Source organism: Zootermopsis nevadensis, unplaced genomic scaffold, assembly GCF_977971745.1.
Source record: "Zootermopsis nevadensis isolate Lab colony 2312 unplaced genomic scaffold, Znev_1.0 Znev_ptg000061l, whole genome shotgun sequence".
Lineage (NCBI taxonomy): Eukaryota > Metazoa > Arthropoda > Insecta > Blattodea > Termopsidae > Zootermopsis > Zootermopsis nevadensis.
In genome coordinates this window covers 18,542,643-18,564,690 of record NW_028259192.1, presented here as the reverse complement: position 1 = coordinate 18,564,690, position 22,048 = coordinate 18,542,643, and the positions used below count along the sequence as shown (strand labels likewise).

The window sequence follows — 22,048 nt, the reverse complement described above, 5'->3', positions numbered from 1 at the left end:
TTCGTGTTATGTGAAGTATTCATGATCATTTATAATTGCTTATCGTATCGTCGGTAAGCGCAATCTCAGAAGTTTGTTATGCAGCCAACGTTTGCATTTTGACAAATAAAAAATGTGTTAAAAATATGCTGTCTGCTTGTCGTAGGGACATTTTATGCTGAAAGCAGCAAATTTTGGTTTCCTCCACTTGTAAATAAAAGACTGTAGAAAGCCCAATTTCACAAATTATATGGGGACCCGCGTATGTACCCAAAGAAATTATTCAGATACCTTCTGTTTTTGTCAAGTTGGCTCGAGTTCGGCAGTAGAGCTTCACAGACTTCTATTTACAGTTGCTCTTTAGTTTTTTTAACTGTACTCCGACATTGCCGAACTGTAAAGTGCCTGGCTTTTCTCCTATTCATTTACACCAAGGTCGGGCAAACAATGGTGGTCGTGCGGCTGTTTCACCGCTCGTGCGCACAGGGTCTAAGTAACCAATTACTTATTAAATGACCTAAGTAATAATTTAATCGTAATGAACCCTTTGAAGTCGAAGCTCATTTAAATATTTCTGAGTCTAGTCCGTACCTCAAAGAGAGCACCACACTTCACTGTTGCAAAGATCAACTCCTTAATGCTTTTTAAAGGAAATCGTCGTTGTTTAGTTTGAGATTCCTTTGAAGCACCCACTTACAAAATGCAATTACTGATATTCAAAGCACGTAGTCCAAAAATTTATACCATTGGGATTTGAAAGGTTAAGTATTCTTCTTAATCTTTGCGTTATTATTCCAAAGAGTTATTCAGATGCAAATGTAATAGAAACCTGAGAGTTTATCCACCAGTACATATGGACTGTACCATTTTGTAAGACTCCAGGAAACAAGGTTGAAATACGGGCAACGGATCACATTGATTCTGTGCGAGACAGTAATGTTTTATGCAACCCTTCATCCCCTGTTTTGTACACGATCAACCCTTGATGTCAGGACTTGATCACCGCCCATCTGATGTTCCGTTTGTGTTCCTCACGTCATTATGCCGGCTTTCTACGGTCAACAAAATACAAGGACCATTAGGGTTATTGTTTCTGTTCTTCAGCTGTAGGGGTCATCTTCGAAATCACATATAATATGACGCCTATTATTAATATTTATTATTTACATTATTAATATCAAGACCGATAGCTGTGGCAAGTTTCCATCACTTCAGGGTGCCTCCGATAGGAATCTTAACCTTAGTTTCCGGTTATTTCGAGATTTCGTGTGAGTTTCCTCGGCATATCCTAAGTAAATACCGTGATAGTAACTCAAAACGTAATTTCTACAACCGACTCCTTTTGCATCCACCTACACCTACACCAACGGATCACATTGATTCTGTGCGAGACAGTAATGTTTTATGCAACCCTTCATCCCCTGTTTTGTACACGATCAACCCTTGATGTCAGGACTTGATCACCGCCCATCTGATGTTCCGTTTGTGTTCCTCACGTCATTATGCCGGCTTTCTACGGTCAACAAAATACAAGGACCATTAGGGTTATTGTTTCTGTTCTTCAGCTGCAGGGGTCATCTTCGAAATCACATATAATATGACGCCTATTATTAATATTTATTATTTACATTATTAATATCAAGACCGATAGCTGTGGCAAGTTTCCATCACTTCAGGGTGCCTCCGATAGGAATCTTAACCTTAGTTTCCGGTTATTTCGAGATTTCGTGTGAGTTTCCTCGGCATATCCTAAGTAAATACCGTGATAGTAACTCAAAACGTAATTTCTACAACCGACTCCTTTTGCATCCACCTACACCGATCATTAATAGTCATCCAGCTATTTCTCGTTCGACTAAGTAAGTAATTACTTGTGTTGATTCAATAACGTTAAATAAACTACAGCGAGGTCTACAAATTCTGTCCAAACATTTCCGATACAATAGACTCTAGATGTCGATGGGAGAATGTAAAGTGGACTTTTGGAAACGACGTTATGAGAATGTTAATTCAATTTAAGTGGCCCTGAATATGATACACTGGCAGAATTTTGGTGTTTCATAGCAAGACTGATATTAAGCGAGATCTTAAGTTTACACAGACGCGAGTATGTGGATGGCTGACTTCGGGGTTATTGCACCATATAGCTGTCTGATTGCAAAGGGCAGACACTGCACCAGGGAATTTTTATTTAGCTCTTCAATTAAAATTAAACACATCAACAAATATGTTTAAACTTTTGGTGTATTCCTGACTGGCCAATCCGATCCAGTTTAAAATTTAGATCTAGAAGTATTACTAATTACTAAAAGAAAAAGGCAAAACTTACATTTAACGTCCTCATTATGTTTCGGAGACCTTGAAGATTCAATCTGTTCACCAGTTGAGCAATGTCACACACTTCGTAAACGTGACTAAATCTCTGAACTCTTCGCCACTGTTTTAGTAATATTATACGCGCAGTTTAAAGAAGGGCACATAGAGGAACAATCTTTCAATATGTCGTATTTTTTATTAATCGAATCAAAAAATATATCCAGGTAACTTGTGCTTTATTTCGATAGCCTGAGAGCACCAGGTTGTAGTCAGTAAATAAGTCACTTTAAATATTGTGAAACGGCGACAATGAACATTATTTTACAAAGTGAAAGCAATATAATTCAAATTTTGCACGTTCGATAGGAAAATGTATATTCTGTAACTCTGTTATCACGTGGTTGAATAAAAAATGCAGGGCTGCCACGATATGACATAACAAGTAAAGATAATAATAGGCCTACCATTACTTGCCATGTAACCTATTATCCAATTGTGGCTTATGTTGAAAAATATGGGCAATGCGAGCCGACTTTTTAGATTCCACTGCACAGTACTCACAGATGCGTATTATAATATTCTTCGATACCAGATATTCCTGGCCTATTGGAAAATCCACTGATCTGATTGAACGCCATTCACTGAAATATTGTCACATTTGGGTTGACGCTGGAATAACCACGAGCGTAGTATGCATTGGACACTAGGCAGGTAGTCGAGGAATCAGTGAACCATGCAGACAGACCTCCGTCAATTAGCTTGGACACGGGATGCAAGCAACGGGTCACTGGATCATCGTTGTCATTAGTAGTCAAACGAAATGCGACTGTGTTTGTTAAAGTCGTTGGTTTGAATCTCCCTCACAGTGTATTTTCCCCATGCAGTTTCATCATTACTACTTCATATCCGTGGTTCACTGATGGATGTCCATACTCACTGACTGGTGAACTGAGAGTTCAGTTCCGAAGGCCATTTGGTCGAATCTCCGAGACTCGGTTCCAGGAGCCGATGGTTCAGCGCGGGATGAAGCGAAGTTTACTACTGAGGCTCTGGTGAACATTCCAGTAACTGGGGACGACGGAAGTTGATACAGTTAGGTGCTCTCACAGTTTCCGGTACTGCCACTCGTTCGTGAAAACCAGACATTTCTTTCATTATAGTTCACCGGAAGTTTTATAGGGGGCTTATGGCAGTAAAGTACACACTGATTCGTAAATACTTTATTTTTTATGTAAAATGATAGGTTATTCAACACAATTCAGTTCGCATGTGTAGCGTACCATCATACTATTCTGGTGCGAGCCTAAGCAATGCCTCTTTTGTTTTCAGTCACATGGATTTCCCTGCAAGTTTCTTGGATTATCAATTCACTAATTCAGAAATTATTAGACATAAGCCAGTTTTTCGTTCAGGAAGTAAGCGCTCTGCCAATGTTTGCGCCTTGAGAAACAGGGATATCCCAAGGGTCAATTATGAAGAAAGAACTGCAGTTCCAGGTTTATTACGGAGCGACATTGAGCCCACAAAATTTTATTTTTAGCTTATTTGACGTTTTCTTATCTAGATGTTATATAGCGTCGAACAGGATTGTGATTTTTAAACAAGAGTTCTAAAGCATGGAGAAGAAAGAGACCATAAGCCATTTTAATTAAGCTTAATTTTAATATTACTTTCCTGTTTTTGCACCAGGTTCTCGCATGAGGTCTGTTCTATTCTTTTTTGGCTATAAATTTTTGTGCATTTCACCAGTCATAATACGATACCACAGTTAATTTTCTGTTAGCTTCCGACGAGAGTTTATAAAATGTTTCAGATTTTAGAAGAAATTTCTCCTCATTAAAAGAAAGTTTGTGGATCTTGGTTGAGAGGACCTGCACCAAAGAAATCAAATTTACAACACCTGTCTGATCACCGTGAAACTACTTTAAAACATTCAAATTAAATACATTTTGTTCTGGCTGAGTACAGGAGACAGGCCAGCGGACGAAATGCATGCAAGAAAACAATAGTGCGAAAATCAGCTGTTTGCACACGCCTCTTCACTGTACCCTTCCCACACGGAGCTTTGAACTGTTGTCGCCTTGGGAATGAGTCACATGGCTTTGTTCTATTGTTTATTGCATTTCTGAAATGACTGAGTGGAACAATGCTCCAACACATGATTTTAAGACGCTGGAAGAACGACACTCATCACGACTGCCCGCTGGTATCATGATACTGCTCTGGGGTTGTTTCCCCCGGGGCAAGGTGCCTGGAGCGTGGCTAGTTCCGAGATAATAATGCCTGGAATGTTTGTTCCATTTCCTTACAAGTTTTCATGGCGATGATGATGAAGGCAGCTAGTAACACTGAAACGTCATTGAATTTCTACCAGACTACACGGTGATGCAACCCGGAAGACAACCTTCTTCTTCTTCTTCTTCTTCTTCTTTTTGTTGCCGCTTAACGATACGGTAACAAGCAAGCATTTGTCTGACTCTCAATTGGTCACCATGCTTAAAAAGGTTTCTTCTAAAAATGAATACGTACATCCTCAACAGAAGGAGTACCAACAAAAGAATTATATAAATCCAACAAAAGCGTCGAGTTGAAGATTTATTGAAACAAGAAAATCAAGAAACTATACAGACTATTTGTTTTGTAACAAAATCGAGCATTACCAAAACTGTCTGTTGGTGATATATTATTCCACCCTAATATGGGTTTTCGACCTAAAATATTATGAAGCACACCCCCAGATGGCAAATGGGCGGAGGAAGATAAAGAATGTTTCATTACGTTTGGTTTGGGAACTGGAAGAGGGAGTAATGAGATTGCTTTAGCTCGGAAGGAAGTGGATCTGGAATGTCAGAATCCGGAGAAGATAATTTATATGACACGGCAAGTATTCAGGGAATCGTGCGGCTCCCAAAATAAATGTCGCATGACGCTGACCTTATTATTAAGATAGGTCTGTTTCCTGCTAGAAGCAAGACGTTCGCGGAGTTTGATGACTACCACCTGTAGAAACACAAAATCGTGGGAAATTCTGAATAATGGGGAAAATGGGGGTGGGGGATAAACTAAAAACACAAGCATTCGATTTTGAACAATTAGAAAGTTAATGCTATTTCAAGAAGTGAGAGATATAAAAATTGACAGTTTTACTGAAATTCAGAAATGGTTCTATCAATTAAAGTAATTTTTATTGCATACATACCCTATATTTAAATTGTGGTTTCAGAAGCCTAGAGTAACACATTAACTTCTGCCTTAATGGTTAGCCGTCAGACAGGACATTTGCGCAGTTAGTTATCTTCCAAGAAGTCGATTGGCTGGCCTGGCAATGTTAATCATAAACAACATAAGGGTATAACTGTCTCACTAACTTGCTAATGTGAAAATCCATAAAATTCTCAGTATTCTCAGTTTTATCTCTCAGCTTATTCTCTCCAAAAATTCCGACATTTCCCCAGAGGAAACCTGTTTTTTTCGCGCTACCTAACATCTTACGTGTGGGATGACCAATTATTCCGACTGACACCTCTCATACGGTCACCGATTGCTTCAGTATTTTTCAAACCGATAACAGGTTAGATAAAAATCCGTTGTTAGAGAAACATTACTCTAAAGCCATCACTAATCAATCGACTGTGCTCTTTTGTTAAAAAAAGTGGCGCATCTGTGATGGATGCAGAGGAAACAGCAGTCAAATTGTTAGAATGAACTGTCTCAACCCTACTAAACAGTCCATGTGAGCATGCCAAAATTTGTTTGAATAGTAGTAATAGTGTTAATTAGGCGTAGATGGAAGGACAATAATATTAAAATAAATTTTAAAGAAATCGTGTGTGATAATATGAACTGGATTCATTTAGCTCAAGATTCGATCCAGTGGCGGGCTATTATAAACACGGTAATGGACGTTGGGGTAGGAAAAAAGAAAGGACTTCTTTGATTAGCTGATCGACTATCAGCTTCTCAAGAATGGCGTTGCTCCATGGAGTTGGCACTAGTGTTTACATTTCTATTCATTTTTTATATGAATAGAGCTTCATACGTTGTTTAAGGATCATTATGCCGGTAATTTTATTTAGAAATTTACTTTAATTTGCGTTAGTAAATGGCTGTTAACTGTCAAATACCGCATGATATGTCTAATTACCTAACCAAAGAGAAGATTAATTTATATAACTGCCAAGGGAGACAGTTAACATATCTTCCTGCAATTAACGTTTTAATCGGCCCGTGAAGTAAGTGTATATTGTGGTGTGTTCTGCCAGGAATTCTCAGGGAATGTGGGCGATGTAGCTTTGGTACGAGTCGATCCCATTGCCCCCCAAACAAGGTAGGAGAACGAGGCAAGTAGTCGGCGAAATCAAATTGAGAGCTGGACCGCAAAATCTTCTTCGTCTCACCCCCACATCTTTGTTTCCACAAGTGTAGGACTGCAGTGACTAAGACCACTGTTACTCAGAGCGCCTTTTTTAAACAGGTCGTGAGAGAAACGTCTTGTACAGTGTTATGAACGAGTTTTATCGCAGAGGTGGCCCCTAATTGTCGAACCGGAAGTAGACTTACGTCTCTCACAGGAACTAACGAACCAGAAACGTCACTTCATTGATTTCTTTCGCTTTCTGCGAAAATTTTCTCGCTTCTTTTATCTCAGTGTTCCATGTATAAAGATGGTATACTTTGTCGAATCTGTTCCAAGTGAGCGGCACCTGCTGTGTTTCCCCTCTCTCTTCACGTCCGATTTCTCGATTTATAACTGATTTACCAACAAGCTCTACTGGACTGGAAGTTTGCCTGTCGATTCTATATCAGTAACAAAGGTTATTTGAGACTCAGTGAATATAGAATGAGCCGAAGAAGGGATTGTAGTTAAACATAACATTTGATTTGCACTCCATATACATAACAAGACTATCCTCAAACGAAATAAGCGTGAATAAGGAAGGACTGGATTATTTGTTTAAAGACGCAGTAGGTCTATATAGGTGTATAACGTCGGATTGTAGAATCATTTTAAATGGTGAACGGGAAATGATACGGAAGGAAGCGTTCCTGGCATATGTTAAGGTAATATTTCAGCAGACTACCTGTAAAGACTGAGTAAGACCACGAAATTTGACCCTGAGATCTACCGAATATGAAGCAAAAGTGCTGACCATGCAAAATAGAATGTATTGAGATGTAAAATTTTCAAATTATGTCAAATTCAGCGACACTTCAGAACGATTCTTGAGCTCTGCACAGTCTCCTATTCAGTGTGTATCGGGGTTCTGTCTCGGGGTTAAGGCGGCCGGCAGTGTTTATCACCGTCAGATTTCACGTTCTCCATCCTGGACTTGTAATCAGAAGTACCGGCTTGGATTTCGGTTGTCCGGAACGAGATGTTGATGACATCCCTCAGTCTCTACGCGAATTCCTGGACAGCATCTTAAAATATACCACGACCGCCTACTTCCGAATCTTTAAGCTGCGACCGTCTTCCCACTTCGTTCGAGTGCAAAGCGCCGTCAGTTAACCTTCGGCGTAGACTAACTAAATTATAGTTGAGGCGTGCAGCTAACAACTGTCAGTTACAACCAGTGCTTACACGTGATACTCATCCTCGGGTAAATCTGTTGTTCACAATGCAGTACAGTACAGGCTCAGTTGTACGTGTGAATGTGAACACGGTAAGTACTTTCGAAAATACACCCTTGGAATTTCAGCGTCTTCGTCAGAGCTTTGTTTCTGTCTCAGTTTCCAAGAATATTGCTTTCAGTAGTGGGATTAACCACACAGAGACGCAAAATTGCTACTTCCTATATATTAGCCTATATAAAAGCCATAGTAATTGTCACGCATTGTCTGTGTAAACATAAATACAGCTTCAAAACGTCCCGTCAGGCGGTCTCTTTTAATCAAAATCAAATTAAACGTGATGCCAAGGAACCATTAAATATCTTTGCGTGTCATCATTAATTTGTCATACTCTTTGTCTCTTCTCTCTAACCCGTGCGCTTGTAGGCCTACCTCTGTGCTTGTTACATCTGTTTTTGTTTTGTGGCATCTAAACATGTCGGTCAGTTTTCATTATGTTTCTTTCTTTTTTGGCGGCGATGTTGCAAATTACTATTTCACATTTATACGGTTGTTTACCGGGAGAATATAATATTTTCACCTACATTTTTATGTCACTGAGAAATGTGCCAGTACTACATATAGTTCTTTGATGAGGTGGTATTGAAAAATTTCCATCGAAAATATGTTTGTAATTGCCAACGCGCTTGCTAAATCCGAACCCGCAAATATTTTGATGAGATAGTGCGTTTCCTTTCAGGAAACAACTACACGGACTTGCGCATGTCTGTCCCTATCCGGAGTTCAATCCCTAGACCCCTCAGATCCACGCATCAATCACTCGGCACCGAGCTTCATAATTTATCATACCTTCATCGATCACAGATGTCAGTACCATCGTTATACAGAAACTGAGCTGTTTGTTCCGCGGGGAACGCTGGGTACTCCATCTTACTTCGTAGAACAGTGCAGTGAATCGAAAGGGCGCCCCAGGTCTCCGCAACTAACGACTCTTGCTTCTCTATAGAAGGTTTCAGGGCTTAAACGAATATAATATAGTCGCTTGTTTAATAATACACAGACCCACTCACTCACTCACTCGTCGCTTAATAAACGAATACCATATATTCTGAAGATTTCTGTCTTCTGGGTTGTTGCGCTGTTGGTGAACATCGACCAGACTACACAGCGCAACAACCCAGAAGACAGAAATCTCCATACTCACCGCTGTGAAAACCTCAAATCTCATTAACCTGTATTCCTTAAACAAAAAACAAAAAATAAAGAAATCCTACCTATTCTGATGATTAGTACTCAGACCGCTAAACTATGAACTAACAGGTGCACCATGGGTTGATCTCTTATTTCAATCTTTGAAGTGAGGAATCCTAGGCTGTTGTAGCCATGGAGGGAGATTAAAAAACTTACTTCTGAAAATCCTGATTTCGAGAAGCCAACGAGAAGTAGACTGGAAGGGGATGCCTGAGTGTAAATTAAAGAAATATGGTGTCATTTTATAACTATATCGAACTAATTCAGGATATTGTCAAATTAAGGACTCTTTTGATGACGATAATGAATTTTTAGATTGGAATTTCTTGCATCGTTAAAAGTTATATGTCTTAATATTAACCGAATATTTAGCTTTTACTGCATTACAGACTCTGTCTGAGCACCAATTTGATGCGAAAACTGCTTGATGCATAATTATTGACTACTCTGGAATAACGAAGTGGAACTACACAAGCCTGTTAGATAGAACTTGAAGAAAAACACATAGGTACGAAATGCGATATAATGACCTGGTTCTGTTGAATCTGAAAGAATAGACATGTGTCAGAGAAACTGTCTATAACATCACGCTGCGATGGCGTCACCCAGTCACGTGCTGCTACTTGTGCAGGTCTTCATCAGAAGTCGATAACTACCCCGGCTTTGCCGCCTCCTGTGACCATCAGTGACACAACGAAACTTTTTTCTACGCTGAGCTGTGAATAACAGCATGCCTTTATTCGCGAAGTGCCAAGTTTACTGCATTAATGTCCATATATACCCCAGTTAACGCTGGGGGACTTTCCATTAGGGAGATGTGAAATGCGTAAAAAGAAAGTTTGGTTTGAAAGTCTGAAACGAAGGGATCGCTCTGAAGACCTAGGCACAGATGGGAGGATATTGTTGAAATTGATTTTAATGATACAGGTTAGGATCGCTTGTAATTGAATAATATTTCTTAGGATAGTGACCGGTGGCAGGCTCTCGTTAAGATAGTAATGAGCCTTCCGTTCCTATGAGGGTAGGCCTCTTTCTTGATTATCTGAGCGACTGTCAGATTTATAAGGACTCAGCTCTATGGAGTTAGTCGGTCAGTCAGTGGCGACCTTTATCAAAGATTTTCCGCCATCTTGTTTGATGTAAACAGTCTTGAAAAGTGCACTGGGTGAAGCCGTAATAATAGGAAACTACAAGAAATTCTGTTGTTTCAAGATCAAAATCTCTCTGAAGGGATATATGTTGGTAGCACTGCTCAAACGGATTATTCTTGTACTGCAGACTAAGTATTTCTGGATGAAGTTGACTCTTTGGGATACCATCTAGGGAGAACAATGTTTACATTCTCGTAATTTCTATATCTGTCAATTAAGAAAGTCTTGTCGTTTTGCGATAGGCTTTTATATCGTGATAAAAGCTTAAACGGCTAATTGTTTCTAACCCGTTTACACAGTGCAAGTTCCTGCAAACATGACAAGTACAGTGCACGATTATATCTTTGTGGTGATCACGCCCTTAGTGGGAGCAGGCTAATTGTGAAAATGAAGACATCACATCGGGGCGAAGCCTTCGGATCGCATTCCTACAGATCAGTCTGACGTGACAACCAACGCTTTCTTAGGGCTCGTGATACAGGCCGATCATTTAAATAATCGACAGTAATTATATGAAATTCGCATGTATTTCCAAAATAATGCAAGCAGCTCAAATTTGGGCTGTGGCAACTGCAGAGAATGTGTATGAGGAAATTTAAAAGGAAAATTTGTGCCAGTTCAAGAAGAATGAATAACACTAAATTTCGGGCCATGCGTCGCGTGAAGTTAGTTACAATAAGAAAATATTCCCAAAAATTACCCGTTTCGATTCTCATGGCTTAAAAAGCCACTGAAGCTAAGCATTTGCAGCGGCGAAAGCAGCAGCAGAAGGCAATATTTATAGCAGTGGAAGTGGTAATGGTAGTTATAACAATTATAAAGAATGTACATTTCCTAAATTTTAAACTTCTAATGAAATACAGTACAAAACACGGTCTGCGTAACCTGTTACATTAGCTCACTACGCACGAACACGTCGTATCGTTGCTCTTTTGTTACTGCTAGAAACAAAAGCAAGAGCTATAAGGCACGTGGGGGGAACAATAACAACAACGAAATGAATAATAGTAGGCCTGCCTAACCCTACAAGCGCCTGTAAGAAATTGAGATGCGTCTTTAGCGTAAAGTTAACCTGGTTCCGAGAAAATCAATATAATACCTCTACTAAACGTTCACTTAATAATGTCGCAGAAACATAAATGGGAAACATCAATCTAACGGAAAATACTCTGCTTTTATATTTGTTTTCTGTTCCTGAAATTTTACTCAGGTGGAACATTTCTGTCACAAATTGGTCAGAAAGAATTTAATCCGATCGTCGAAAGAATACTGTCCTGTTCCAAATGTCTTCTTCTGATTCAGTGAAAGGACTCTTTGGATGGGAGATCGGCACATTGTGAGGCATCTACCCACACACAATATCTTGTCTTTCATGTATTTTTTGTCGCAATCCATGAATGTGACGATAGAAGCGAAAGTAGGCAGTGCGATTCTCCGCGTCATGTCCCACTGAAGACCAGTGCTGTCGAGTTGTGTACATGTTACGTTTTCAACCAGAAGCAATATCATCATGACTGCTCGTACGTAACCTAGCAACACGTTCCTTGTTGTGTGGCCGTCTGCCCACTCACGTCAGCTCGCGGTGGAATTGCAAACATGTCACAATTCCATGGAACAGTGGCTTAAGGCACACTCTTCTTTTGTTCCAGACCTTGCCAGCACGCCATGAGGCCGGACCGCGTTTTATAGTACGTACCGGTGTGTAGAATGTGACAAATGCCTTTAATTTATACACTTGTGAATTTAATGAATGGTAGTCAACAAAACCTTAAAAACTATGAATTATTATCAAGCATTTTGAACCGCCAATAATTCGCCTTAAGAATTTAGACCAGTGGTTAGCACTTTCTTCGTATGCGTAAGGTTCCGAGTTTAAATCTCGGCTTTGACTGAGAATTTTCATGGCTTTCCTCAGTCCCTCTCGGCAAAGTCGGGATATTATTTCATATTAGCTTACGTCGCTTTCTTTAATATCCTATCTAGTTCATGTTTAATTATCATCCTGCCATTCAACGCTGTATAGTGTGAACTACTGACAGCGCCATCAGAAATAAATGTGTTTGTGCTATTGATTCAGACATTTCTCTCTTCATCAGAAATCTTTGTCTTTAAAAATATTACTGTAACTGCACAAATACGAGGCACGCAGTCAGATAATACACGCTCAAATAGAAAACATGATTTTCCCTGAAGATTTCTGTCTTCTGGGTTGTTGCGCTGTGTAGTCTGGTCGATGTTAACCAACGTTTCAGAGGTCATACTGCGATGAATTTATCGCCTTGATGACGGAGACAGTATGACCTCTGAAACGTTGGTTGACATCTACCAGACTACACAGCGCAACAACCCAGAAGACAGAAATCTTCATACTCAGCGCCCTGATGATGGAGGCAGTATGACCTCTGAAACGTTGGTGAACATCGACCAGACTACAAAGCGCAACAACCCAGAAGACAGAAATCTTCATACTCATCGCCCTGATGATGGAGGCAGTATGACCTCTGAAACGTTGGTGAACATCGACCAGACTACAAAGCGCAACAACCCAGAAGACAGAAATCTTCATACTCATCGCCCTGATGATGGTGGCAGTATGACCTCTGAAACGTTGGTAAACATCGACCAGACTACACAGCGCAAGAACCCAGAAGACAGAAATCTTCATACTCATCGCCCTGATGACGGAGGCAGTATGACCTCAGAAACGTTGGTTGACATCGACCAGACTACACAGCGCAAGAACCCAGAAGACAGAAATCTTCATACTCATCGCCCTGATGATGGAGACAGTATGACCTCTGAAACGTTGGTGAACATCGGCCAGACTACACAGCGCAGCAACCCAGAAGACAGAAATCTTCATACTCACCGCTGTGAAAACCTCAAATCATACATGACTTTCCCTGTGTACTCTGTCAGAATATACGAACCAACAAATGTTAATGTTTTGTGCGACAATTACTTAATGCACGATAGTGACATTAATTTCAACCCCTAACGGTTTTACCGTTGTAGTTGACAGTAAACCGTACGCGTCAAATTATGACTAATGCGGACGTGCTGTTTACCTGGTTCGTCCCGCTTCAATTCGACGTTCATCCCGTGTTAGCACTAAGTAATTTATGTGGCACAGACAGGCGTGATGACTGCAGTGGCTGACCTGGCTGATGTTGCTGAACGACATGAACACCCCGCTGCATACCAACGCAGTCTGCCGCCATTGTATTGCACGTGGTCACTGTGTGGCTTTGAGTGAAAGAATTACAAGCACAAAGCTTACCAATCAATAAAAGAAAGTTCGAAAATGTAAAAAACAACGACACTTCTGGCGCGTTGCCTCTATTTTTTTTCAGTTCGTGAGTGCTAACTTGTGATATTTTCTTATAAAAATACTTCACGTTGTGAGATAGATTATAAGCCTACAGCGTTATAGGAAACTTATATAGGTAAATGATAATGTATAAATTTTTAACAACCTGTCCCTACCGCAAAGAGAACACAGAACTTCTTCATTACGAAGATCAATTTAAGGAAATAGTCGCTATTTAGTTTGAGAATCACAAGAAAAGTAAGGTTTCTTGACAAAATTTAGAATCACTGATTGCTAAAGTAGACGGTACATATAATTACCACTGGGTTTTTAAATGGCTACTCTAAAGTATTCGCCACGTACGCGTTGGAATTCTCTCACTGGTGGCGGCCAAGGTCTGCAGAGTTTACATTTCGTATTCAGCTCAGGTATAGAATATGACCTCACAATACGAAATTGCGTGTTAATTTACGTCGTGCATTACGGAGCAAATTGTGCGTTGATATGGAATGTTATGAAAGGAAGTATTGGCAGCCTATATGTCATTTACCAGAAATGTATTACACTATTGATATAAATATAAATTTGGCAAACCTATGAAGGGACTAACAGCCTATTGTTCAGTTCTGCCACTGTTAGTTGTTACTTTTGATATCAGCATGCGGACTAACCGTAGGTCACTGCAAAGTTCTACTTTAATTTGAAAGTATTCCTCTTCCATAAATTGGTCAGTGATTTTTTTTTGATATATTTTATATTAAGAACAAATGACAATGTTCTGTTGCACCTTTTAATCAAATTCTAAGGCCCAAATTCCTAAAAATTCCCCTACCATGTAATTCCTTTTCTTACATAGTCATTTCAGCGTACTGTTTCTGTGTCACAGTTGTTTGATCTCTCTGTAAGAAAGTTTTTGTAGTCTTTTCATTTACCTCCTGCCTTTCAATATCACTGCATTTAGCCCCATAACATACCAGAATATATGAATAGTGAACAGTTTTGAAATCAAAGTAAGATAAGCAAATATCGAAACATTTCGAGATAATTGAACCAGTCGTCCTCTGTAGGTCTACGTAGGCAGTACTGACATTGTGAAACAGGTTAAATAAACGAAAGAACAACCCCGGGATTGACCGAAGTCCTCTGTTTTAATAATCATTTGGGACACATGGCCCTTCATAGTAATAATTTATAGCAAACAGTATGATAAATCTATTATAAAATGATTAAGTTAAAAAGGTGTAGGCTATAAATACAAGAAACTATACACAGTTTTTACGATACGTAGATGGACGCATAATATTAGAAAGAAAGTCGAAGTTCTTTTTTTTTTAAATTAGGCAAGGAAAAGAGGATTTCTGGATTAGAGTGATATTTCGGGACGATGTAATATCTCAATTATAAAGAAAGACGACGGATTTCGTTATTCAGAAAGTTTTCATAACTAGAGCGATCGCTTGCTTCTTATGCAGAGTAAACAACTCCCCGAGTTCTGCACAGTAGCACAGCGAAAATACGACGTTTATATTGTCAAGGGGAGATACTAATGAACAATCGTCAGAACTAGAAAACTGTTTACATGCGTCTATATTAAGTACGGTCGCCGTATTCATACGCTATGAAAGTAGACCGTAAATCACATGAGCTAAATTGCCATCTCTTGGCGCAGTTTTCCTGAAGAGCTGTTAGTTGTGCAGATTTTCGAGACTTTTTGCCTCATTATTAAAGCCAAAATTTCTTCACCGTTGCCACATAAGCCGTCTTTTGGGTCTTATATTTTGTCATTTTCATCTGGTTTACATATCCATAATGTCAATATATAAAATGTTCTCCCAAACGTCTTCTAATTTCCACTCGTGCACTACATACTTTATCTCATCGTCGTTAATGAATTCTTGTAACAGCCCGGACCGTGATTGTCATTACGTGATTTTCTCTAGTTTTATTATAATTTGTGAGATTTCAGGTTCTCACGATCGCCTGTATGAAGACGGCAGCCTTCTAAGTTGTTGCGTCTTCTGGTCTAGCAGAAGTTTACCGACGTTTCATAGGTGCTTGCAACAAGCACTTCCTCCATAATCATCATTCTGATGATGGAGGTAGGAAGCGCCTCTGAAACGTCGGTAAACTTCAACCAGGTTACACAGCGCAATAATTTATAAGACAGCAGCTTCCATTTAGTGTGTCTCGCATTCACAAGGACTGTGATCCATGGAATTAATTTTGTTTTAAGTATGTTCCAACCCCATGTTTAATTAAGCTCTGTTGTTTTACAAGTTCTTAGTACTGTGAAATGAACGTGAGATCTGGATACGTTGCTGAACGTAGCTTCCCCTCGGGATCCGACACTGCTTGCCGTATTTGCGCGTCCTGTGCAGCGAGGCAGAAGCTGCCATGGGACAAATTACAGCATCATCCACACATGAGGTGGTCGGGCATGCCACAACGCACCTGCGAGTGAGGCCAGATAGCGCGTGAAACGAACTTTTGGCGCCACAACGGCCGACCAGGGGCTGGCAGTTCGGATACCTTAACACCTTTCATAATTAACTGATCGAAAAACTTCCAGTCCAAAATTAACTTTGCATGCCTTGAAGAGTGTATGAGGCCTTTGTTTGTTTGTACCGTTCATCGTGTATATACTGATGTGGCGATTAGTAATAATAAATCGGGAGGGATCGTGGTGTAATTCAGTGAACTGTCATGGAGCTTACTTCTAGGGAACGAGGAGAAACACGACAGACTTCAGTTCAGAGAAATCGCTCCCTAGTGAGATCGTTGCTATCTCATAAGCCTGTGCTCATTTAGCCTTTGATATTTTAAGATATTTTGTGGATCGATAAAGTGTCGAGCTGATTTTCCAAATTTGGAATAAGTTTTACTTTAGATTTTCATATGTAACAGCGTAAATTACGTGTGTAACTATGCAGATTCCTGCAACAGGTAACATTCTATTTAATTTTACTTTCTTATTATCTAAATCAGACCAAAGAATAGATGCATTTGTAGTGTACATTACCAGAACACCGTAAGCTCCAGAAGTAACGATCACTTACTTACCTGAAACAAAGATAAGATAAAAATACTGATTATATTTATAATTTATTTTCGACTCTGTAAAATAAAAGCGTAATAAACCCAAATAATTGTAGTCTGTATAACAAACAGGGTGTTTAATTACTATTATCACAAGAAGTGGTGAGGAAATATTTCATATAAACCTGTTAAAACAGTTTTCCAATACAATGAATATAATTATAAAACTGAAACAAAGCGCTTAGTTGTCTGGCCGTTGAATGGCTAATGCGACAGTCCAGCCTGGGGTTCGATCCCTGCTCTGTACGGTACCTTACCCACATGAGTCAGCTTCGTGTTCAATCTTTCTAAAAGGGATGTGACAACAAATGTAAATTTAGTAGTTCATTAATGTTCGGCGCATTTTATAGGGTAGGTGTGATTCTTAAAGAGTAAGAAGTTCAAATACGTAATTATATCTCGGGCTTTGAAATCAATCAGTTCGGCTATCTTAACAGATTTTATAATTATTTCTTCAAACCGTCCAGGCAAATGTTGAGAAAATATTTAGGAATGACCTGCGATCGTTCTCATCCGCATCATTACCAATTCATAATACATAATCTTTATCGGCTACCGGCCATTCGGCTTTATATAAAATAGCCTATGCACAAGAGAAATTTCTGTTAAATAAATATGTGTATTTCTAAACGCGTTCTCAGCCGTTCCAAGACTAGGGTCACATTCGTCCTTGTTTATCGACTAGTGAGCCTTAACGATGTAATCGAGGACGTTTTCGAAACTTCGTAGAAATTTGAAGATTACAAATAAAAGGCACGCGGACTGTAAAGCAGAATTCGGCGGACCGCAGAATCCCTGTTTTGAAGTGAAGTGGCAATCTTGATGTAGGAACTGTCTGAAATACAGATGTGAACTTGACGGACATCGCACGATAATCCGTTGAAGAAAATTATGTAGACACAGGCGGACAGACAGATAAGTTGCGGATGTCTGCAGGCTGTACCAAGTTTGTGGAAACCAACACCTTATCCAATTAGCGGGTGCTGCAGGTTAGCTAAGACCCTGGCTCTAGAACAAGAGGGTGGGTAAGTTAGTTACAGTGAGACAGTCAGCTACTGAAATGCTTGGTGACAGTCGGCCACGACAACCTACAAAGTTCCTCACAACTTCGTAATATATAATCGCTTAGATCTTATATTGCATTCCTGGTGTACATGTGCATGAATTTCGGCTAGTTTTACCACTATCCTAATTATCTCGGTGCTGCTGAGTCCTTCAGAGGTTAGCAGCCGCTCAGATAGACATGAAATTCTCCGCCTTTTATGGAATCAAAAGGTTCACTGCTGTGTTCATAACAGCCGGTCACTGGTCCATATCCTAAACAGTTCACACCCCACCTTTTAACACCCGTTTCAATATTATCCTCCAGTGTGCACTTAGTTCTTCCGAGTGGTCTCTTCCCTCCAGGCTTTTCAAAGAAAATTTTTACGCATTTATGTTTACCATGCGTGCTACATGCCTGCCCATCTCATCGTCCTATATTTCATTAATGTAAAAATATTTGGCGAAGAGTGCGAGTTGTTAAGCTCCTCATTAACGCATTTTTCTCCAGTCTGCTGTCATTTAATCCTTCCTCAGCACCCTTCTGTCAAACACCCCTCAATCTGTGTTCTTCCTTTAATGTGAGAGATCATGTTTCAAACCCATACTCATTACCATATTTATTCTCCTTCCAGTAGACAGGTTAAAAGCAACTGGTTGTACATTATGAAACAGTAAATAATAAGTTGTATTTTCCAAAGGAAATTGTAGAATGTTAGAACACGCGCGTGCGATTGAAACCCATAACCTGGTGTTAGTGGTCACAGGCGCCATGCTGATTGGGAGACAAAACATGTCAAGTACTGCTCGTGATGTGCTACATGTGCCGCTCATGCTCGATCTACACTACAGTACTTTGAAGTTGAAGTGACACGTGTAAGAAGTGCTGCCTACGATCAGGCGCACACGCAAGCAGCTGTGATGTCTTGTGATGTGCACAAAGGCGTTAACAATACTTGCGTACATCAAAACAGCGAACAGTGTTTGACCCCAAATTGTAATATACCTATGGTTCGTTGTTGCATAATTTGTAAGAAATCTGTATGCAAAGGAGAATTTCAGGTTCTCACGGGGGTGAGTACAAAGATGGCTGTCTTCTGGGTTGTAGCGTCGTGTAGTCTAGTAGTTTACAAATTCATCGCCCTGATGATGGAAGCAACAAGGGCATCTGAAACGTTGGTAAACTTCTACCTTATTACACGGCGCTACAGCTCAGAAGGCAACCATCTACATGTGCGTAGTATGCAGATTGCTTTACTATTATCACAACTGAACTAGAGTTTGAACTTCAACGGGAGGGATTCCTAAGATTTATTACTCTTTTTGTCTGATGAATAAGAATGAGGAAACGTGATTTAAAATTAATAATGTGCAAAACTGGAAATACTCTAATTATATTTGCATAAATTGGCATCCCACCAAAAGAGAAAGGGGCGCTGTAGCGTTGTGTTGTGTCGATAATGAGACGAAAGCGCTTTTCTTGAAAGGATAGACCAAACGTCAAGGACGAAAGATTGGTACTCCTGCGTCGTGCTTGGGTCGTCCCGGGTTTAAACTCTCGACCCAGAGACTGACTATCCTGAAGTAGATTTATCGCCGTTTACCTCTGGTGCTCCAGGCAACTACCGGCATATTACCTTAAATTAGGCCAAGGCAATTTCTTTTGATATCCTTTCGGACTCATTTTTCAGTAATTATTTTTTCATTCGACGCTGTATAGTCCGATTTACTTACAGCAACCTTAAATATATCATAACTAATGTGATGGTTCGTTAATGGGTTTAAATTAACAGATTACGAAGTTTGATGAACCAGGTAGAAAATGAATACATTGTTTAAAATGCAAGATGAAATGAAAGTTGCATTACCTTTGATCTGTACATCATTAAGGATAATGAACTGGATATGCAGCTTAATTGGGGAAAGAAGATGATGTAGGTAGAGAATAATATTAAAATTAATTTTAAAGAAATACAAAATGAGTGTGAGTTGGAATCATCCATCTCAATACAATTTTGAGATTGAGAGAACGCAAAAAATTCCTTGACTAACTGAGTGAGTATTATTTGGAAAGACTGATTCTGCTACGCGGAGTTCCTTCGCTGATTTCGGTGGCCTAGTCATTTACTGTGCATTCTTTTAAATTATTGCTTGCTGCCTTTATCAACAGGGCATTCGTACTGATAATGAAGGCAGCAAGCACCTCAGAAACGTCCTTGAACGTCTATCAGACTACAAGGCAAAACAACCCAGAAAACAGCCATCGTCAAATATTACAGAGTTTATACACTTTTCAGACTTGGTTATCCGAACATACTAGAAAATGTTGACATAGTACAACATTTGTGGTTTTGCTGGCGATCTCGAGCAGAGGCAGGCACGAGGAAACGGCATTTGTTTTCATAGCATTGCAAGTATAGAAGCCCAGAAGTATGTGTGGATTTCGAGAGCAAAGTCTGTTCGCTTTTTCTATCCATGTCACCATAGTAACCAAGGTTGTCTCCACATCTGGGACTCGCCGTTTCTCTGAGACGCGCGTGACGAGTAGTGGGTGTTGTGCATCATCGTGTTATGGGACATTGTAGGTGTGCTGCAGTTACAGGGCTTGATAAATCACGCGTAGTTCATCTTTCCAAACTAAAGAGCACTACATATGTCACCCGCTGTCTCTGTAAATTGCATAACAACAATTATGATAAAAATAATAGGCTTGTGGACGAATTTATTGTTTAACGTTTGAAAAATAATTAAAATTAAGTAAATTTTTATATACTAGACGTCTCTGATGTTATTTCCCCGCAAAGAAACAGTAACAAAATATTGTCAAAAATTTAATAGCATTATTTTTGTATTTTGCTCTTTTACATTTACGTATTCAGTTAAATTATTTTTATTTCTGTTATCTAACCATTTCATGAATAGAATCTCAAAGATTCGCTCTGTCGCTTTGTTGAATCTTAGCAAAACACACACACACACACACTTACATTGTAACGAAGAAAGTTAAATTTAAAATTCATAGGCAGAATTTTATTCTTCAACTGCTATCTAACTTTTCTTGTTTGTCTGCAACGTTTCTTCAGTTTCGCAACCAGTAGAAAATTTTTAAAGTTGTCGTCTTGTTTGAAGACTGCCATTGCATTAAAATACAATAATAAAATTTGTGTAACTACTTATGAAAGTTTTATGACCATACACATTCTAGGTATTTTCTCCTAAATTGTACTAATGATGCTCCTGACTTAAAATTCGCATCATCTCCATGCTGAAATAATACTTGGAAAGGATTTTAAATTGTTGTATTTGAGGCGATTTCATTGAAATCCGCACACTTGTAAGAAGTTATTTTAGGGATACGAATAACACAAAAACACCAGTCCATTGTTTTTCCAGTAGCAAACCAGTCGAAATAATCTGTCAGGATTTTGTTGAAGATTAAATTAAGACAGAAGCTATGAGAAAGGAAAAAACAGACAATGGATGTTCAAAACGAATCATTCCGATTTCATTTCACTCGGGCCAATAGAATTACTTTCGTCTCCACCATCTGGGATACACCGACCTTATATTACAATTACGCATCCCACGTTCAACACTGACATAATTTGATTGTATGTCACGTCATATCATTTACCTGAATAATTTCGCTTAATTTATCCATTAGATTACAGAGCATTGTAACAATAAGAGAAACTAACAAAATGCATTCCAAAATGCAGTGTTAAGTATGCCGGTCTTTGGAAAACCCGTTTCAATGAATGGCAAATGACTGGGGACCATTTGGTTTAGACTAAATTGACATCATAAGCCCAACATTTTCATTTTACATGAGTCGCTTTTGCAAAACGTATTCATTTAACTGTCGCAGTTGCCAGTAACAACAGGTGTATACATACGTAAGTTCTCAGCGCCATAGCAAAACTTTTATTAATTGCTTTAATTTAGGAACGCCGTTTAATGGCAGCGAGACGAACTTCATCACTTCCATGCCAGATGTCGCCAGATGTAAGGAATGAAAGTGCAGTGAAAATCATGAGTGTGGAAAAGCTGCGAATGTATTTCCGTGAAAATACGATATAACTCTTTTCAGTCAGCCTTCTTTTGAGAGGGATTCTATAGTCTGTGTTCACGTAGTTAAATAAAATATCTGCTGACGAAAGCGGGATATGTGACACTTGAAATATTTCGTAGCGTTTTAAATTTACGGTCGGTTTGCGGTTAGATTATTTTAGACCTAGTATAAGAACTTTCCTTTCAATATAAATCCTACGGGGAGAAGCTTCATTCATCGCCCTGATGACGGAGGCAGTATGACCTCTGAAACGTTGGTAAA

General features: G+C 39.4%; 1 protein-coding gene and 1 long non-coding RNA gene across 5 annotated transcripts in view; one reads left to right on the top strand and one right to left on the bottom strand.

Annotated features, from left to right (window-relative positions):
* The window catches only part of LOC110834863 (uncharacterized), a 104,760-nt gene that overhangs the window by 49,585 nt on the left and 33,127 nt on the right, over window positions 1-22,048 (bottom strand). Inside the window, exon 3 of one of the 4 annotated variants that reach the window (XM_087340906.1) lies at window positions 2,472-3,363. The exons of 2 other annotated variants lie outside the window; for them this stretch is intronic. In XM_087340906.1, the coding sequence (XP_087197032.1) occupies window positions 3,209-3,363 (155 nt within the window). In that variant the 3' untranslated portion in view covers window positions 2,472-3,208. Of the gene's footprint in view, window positions 1-2,471; window positions 3,364-15,627; window positions 16,639-22,048 lie in introns of those variants that run through there. One more of the 4 variants, XM_087340907.1, reaches the window with a different exon arrangement.
* LOC110834879 (uncharacterized) overlaps window positions 1-22,048 on the top strand; it is a 126,772-nt gene that overhangs the window by 74,653 nt on the left and 30,071 nt on the right. The window lies entirely within an intron of this gene.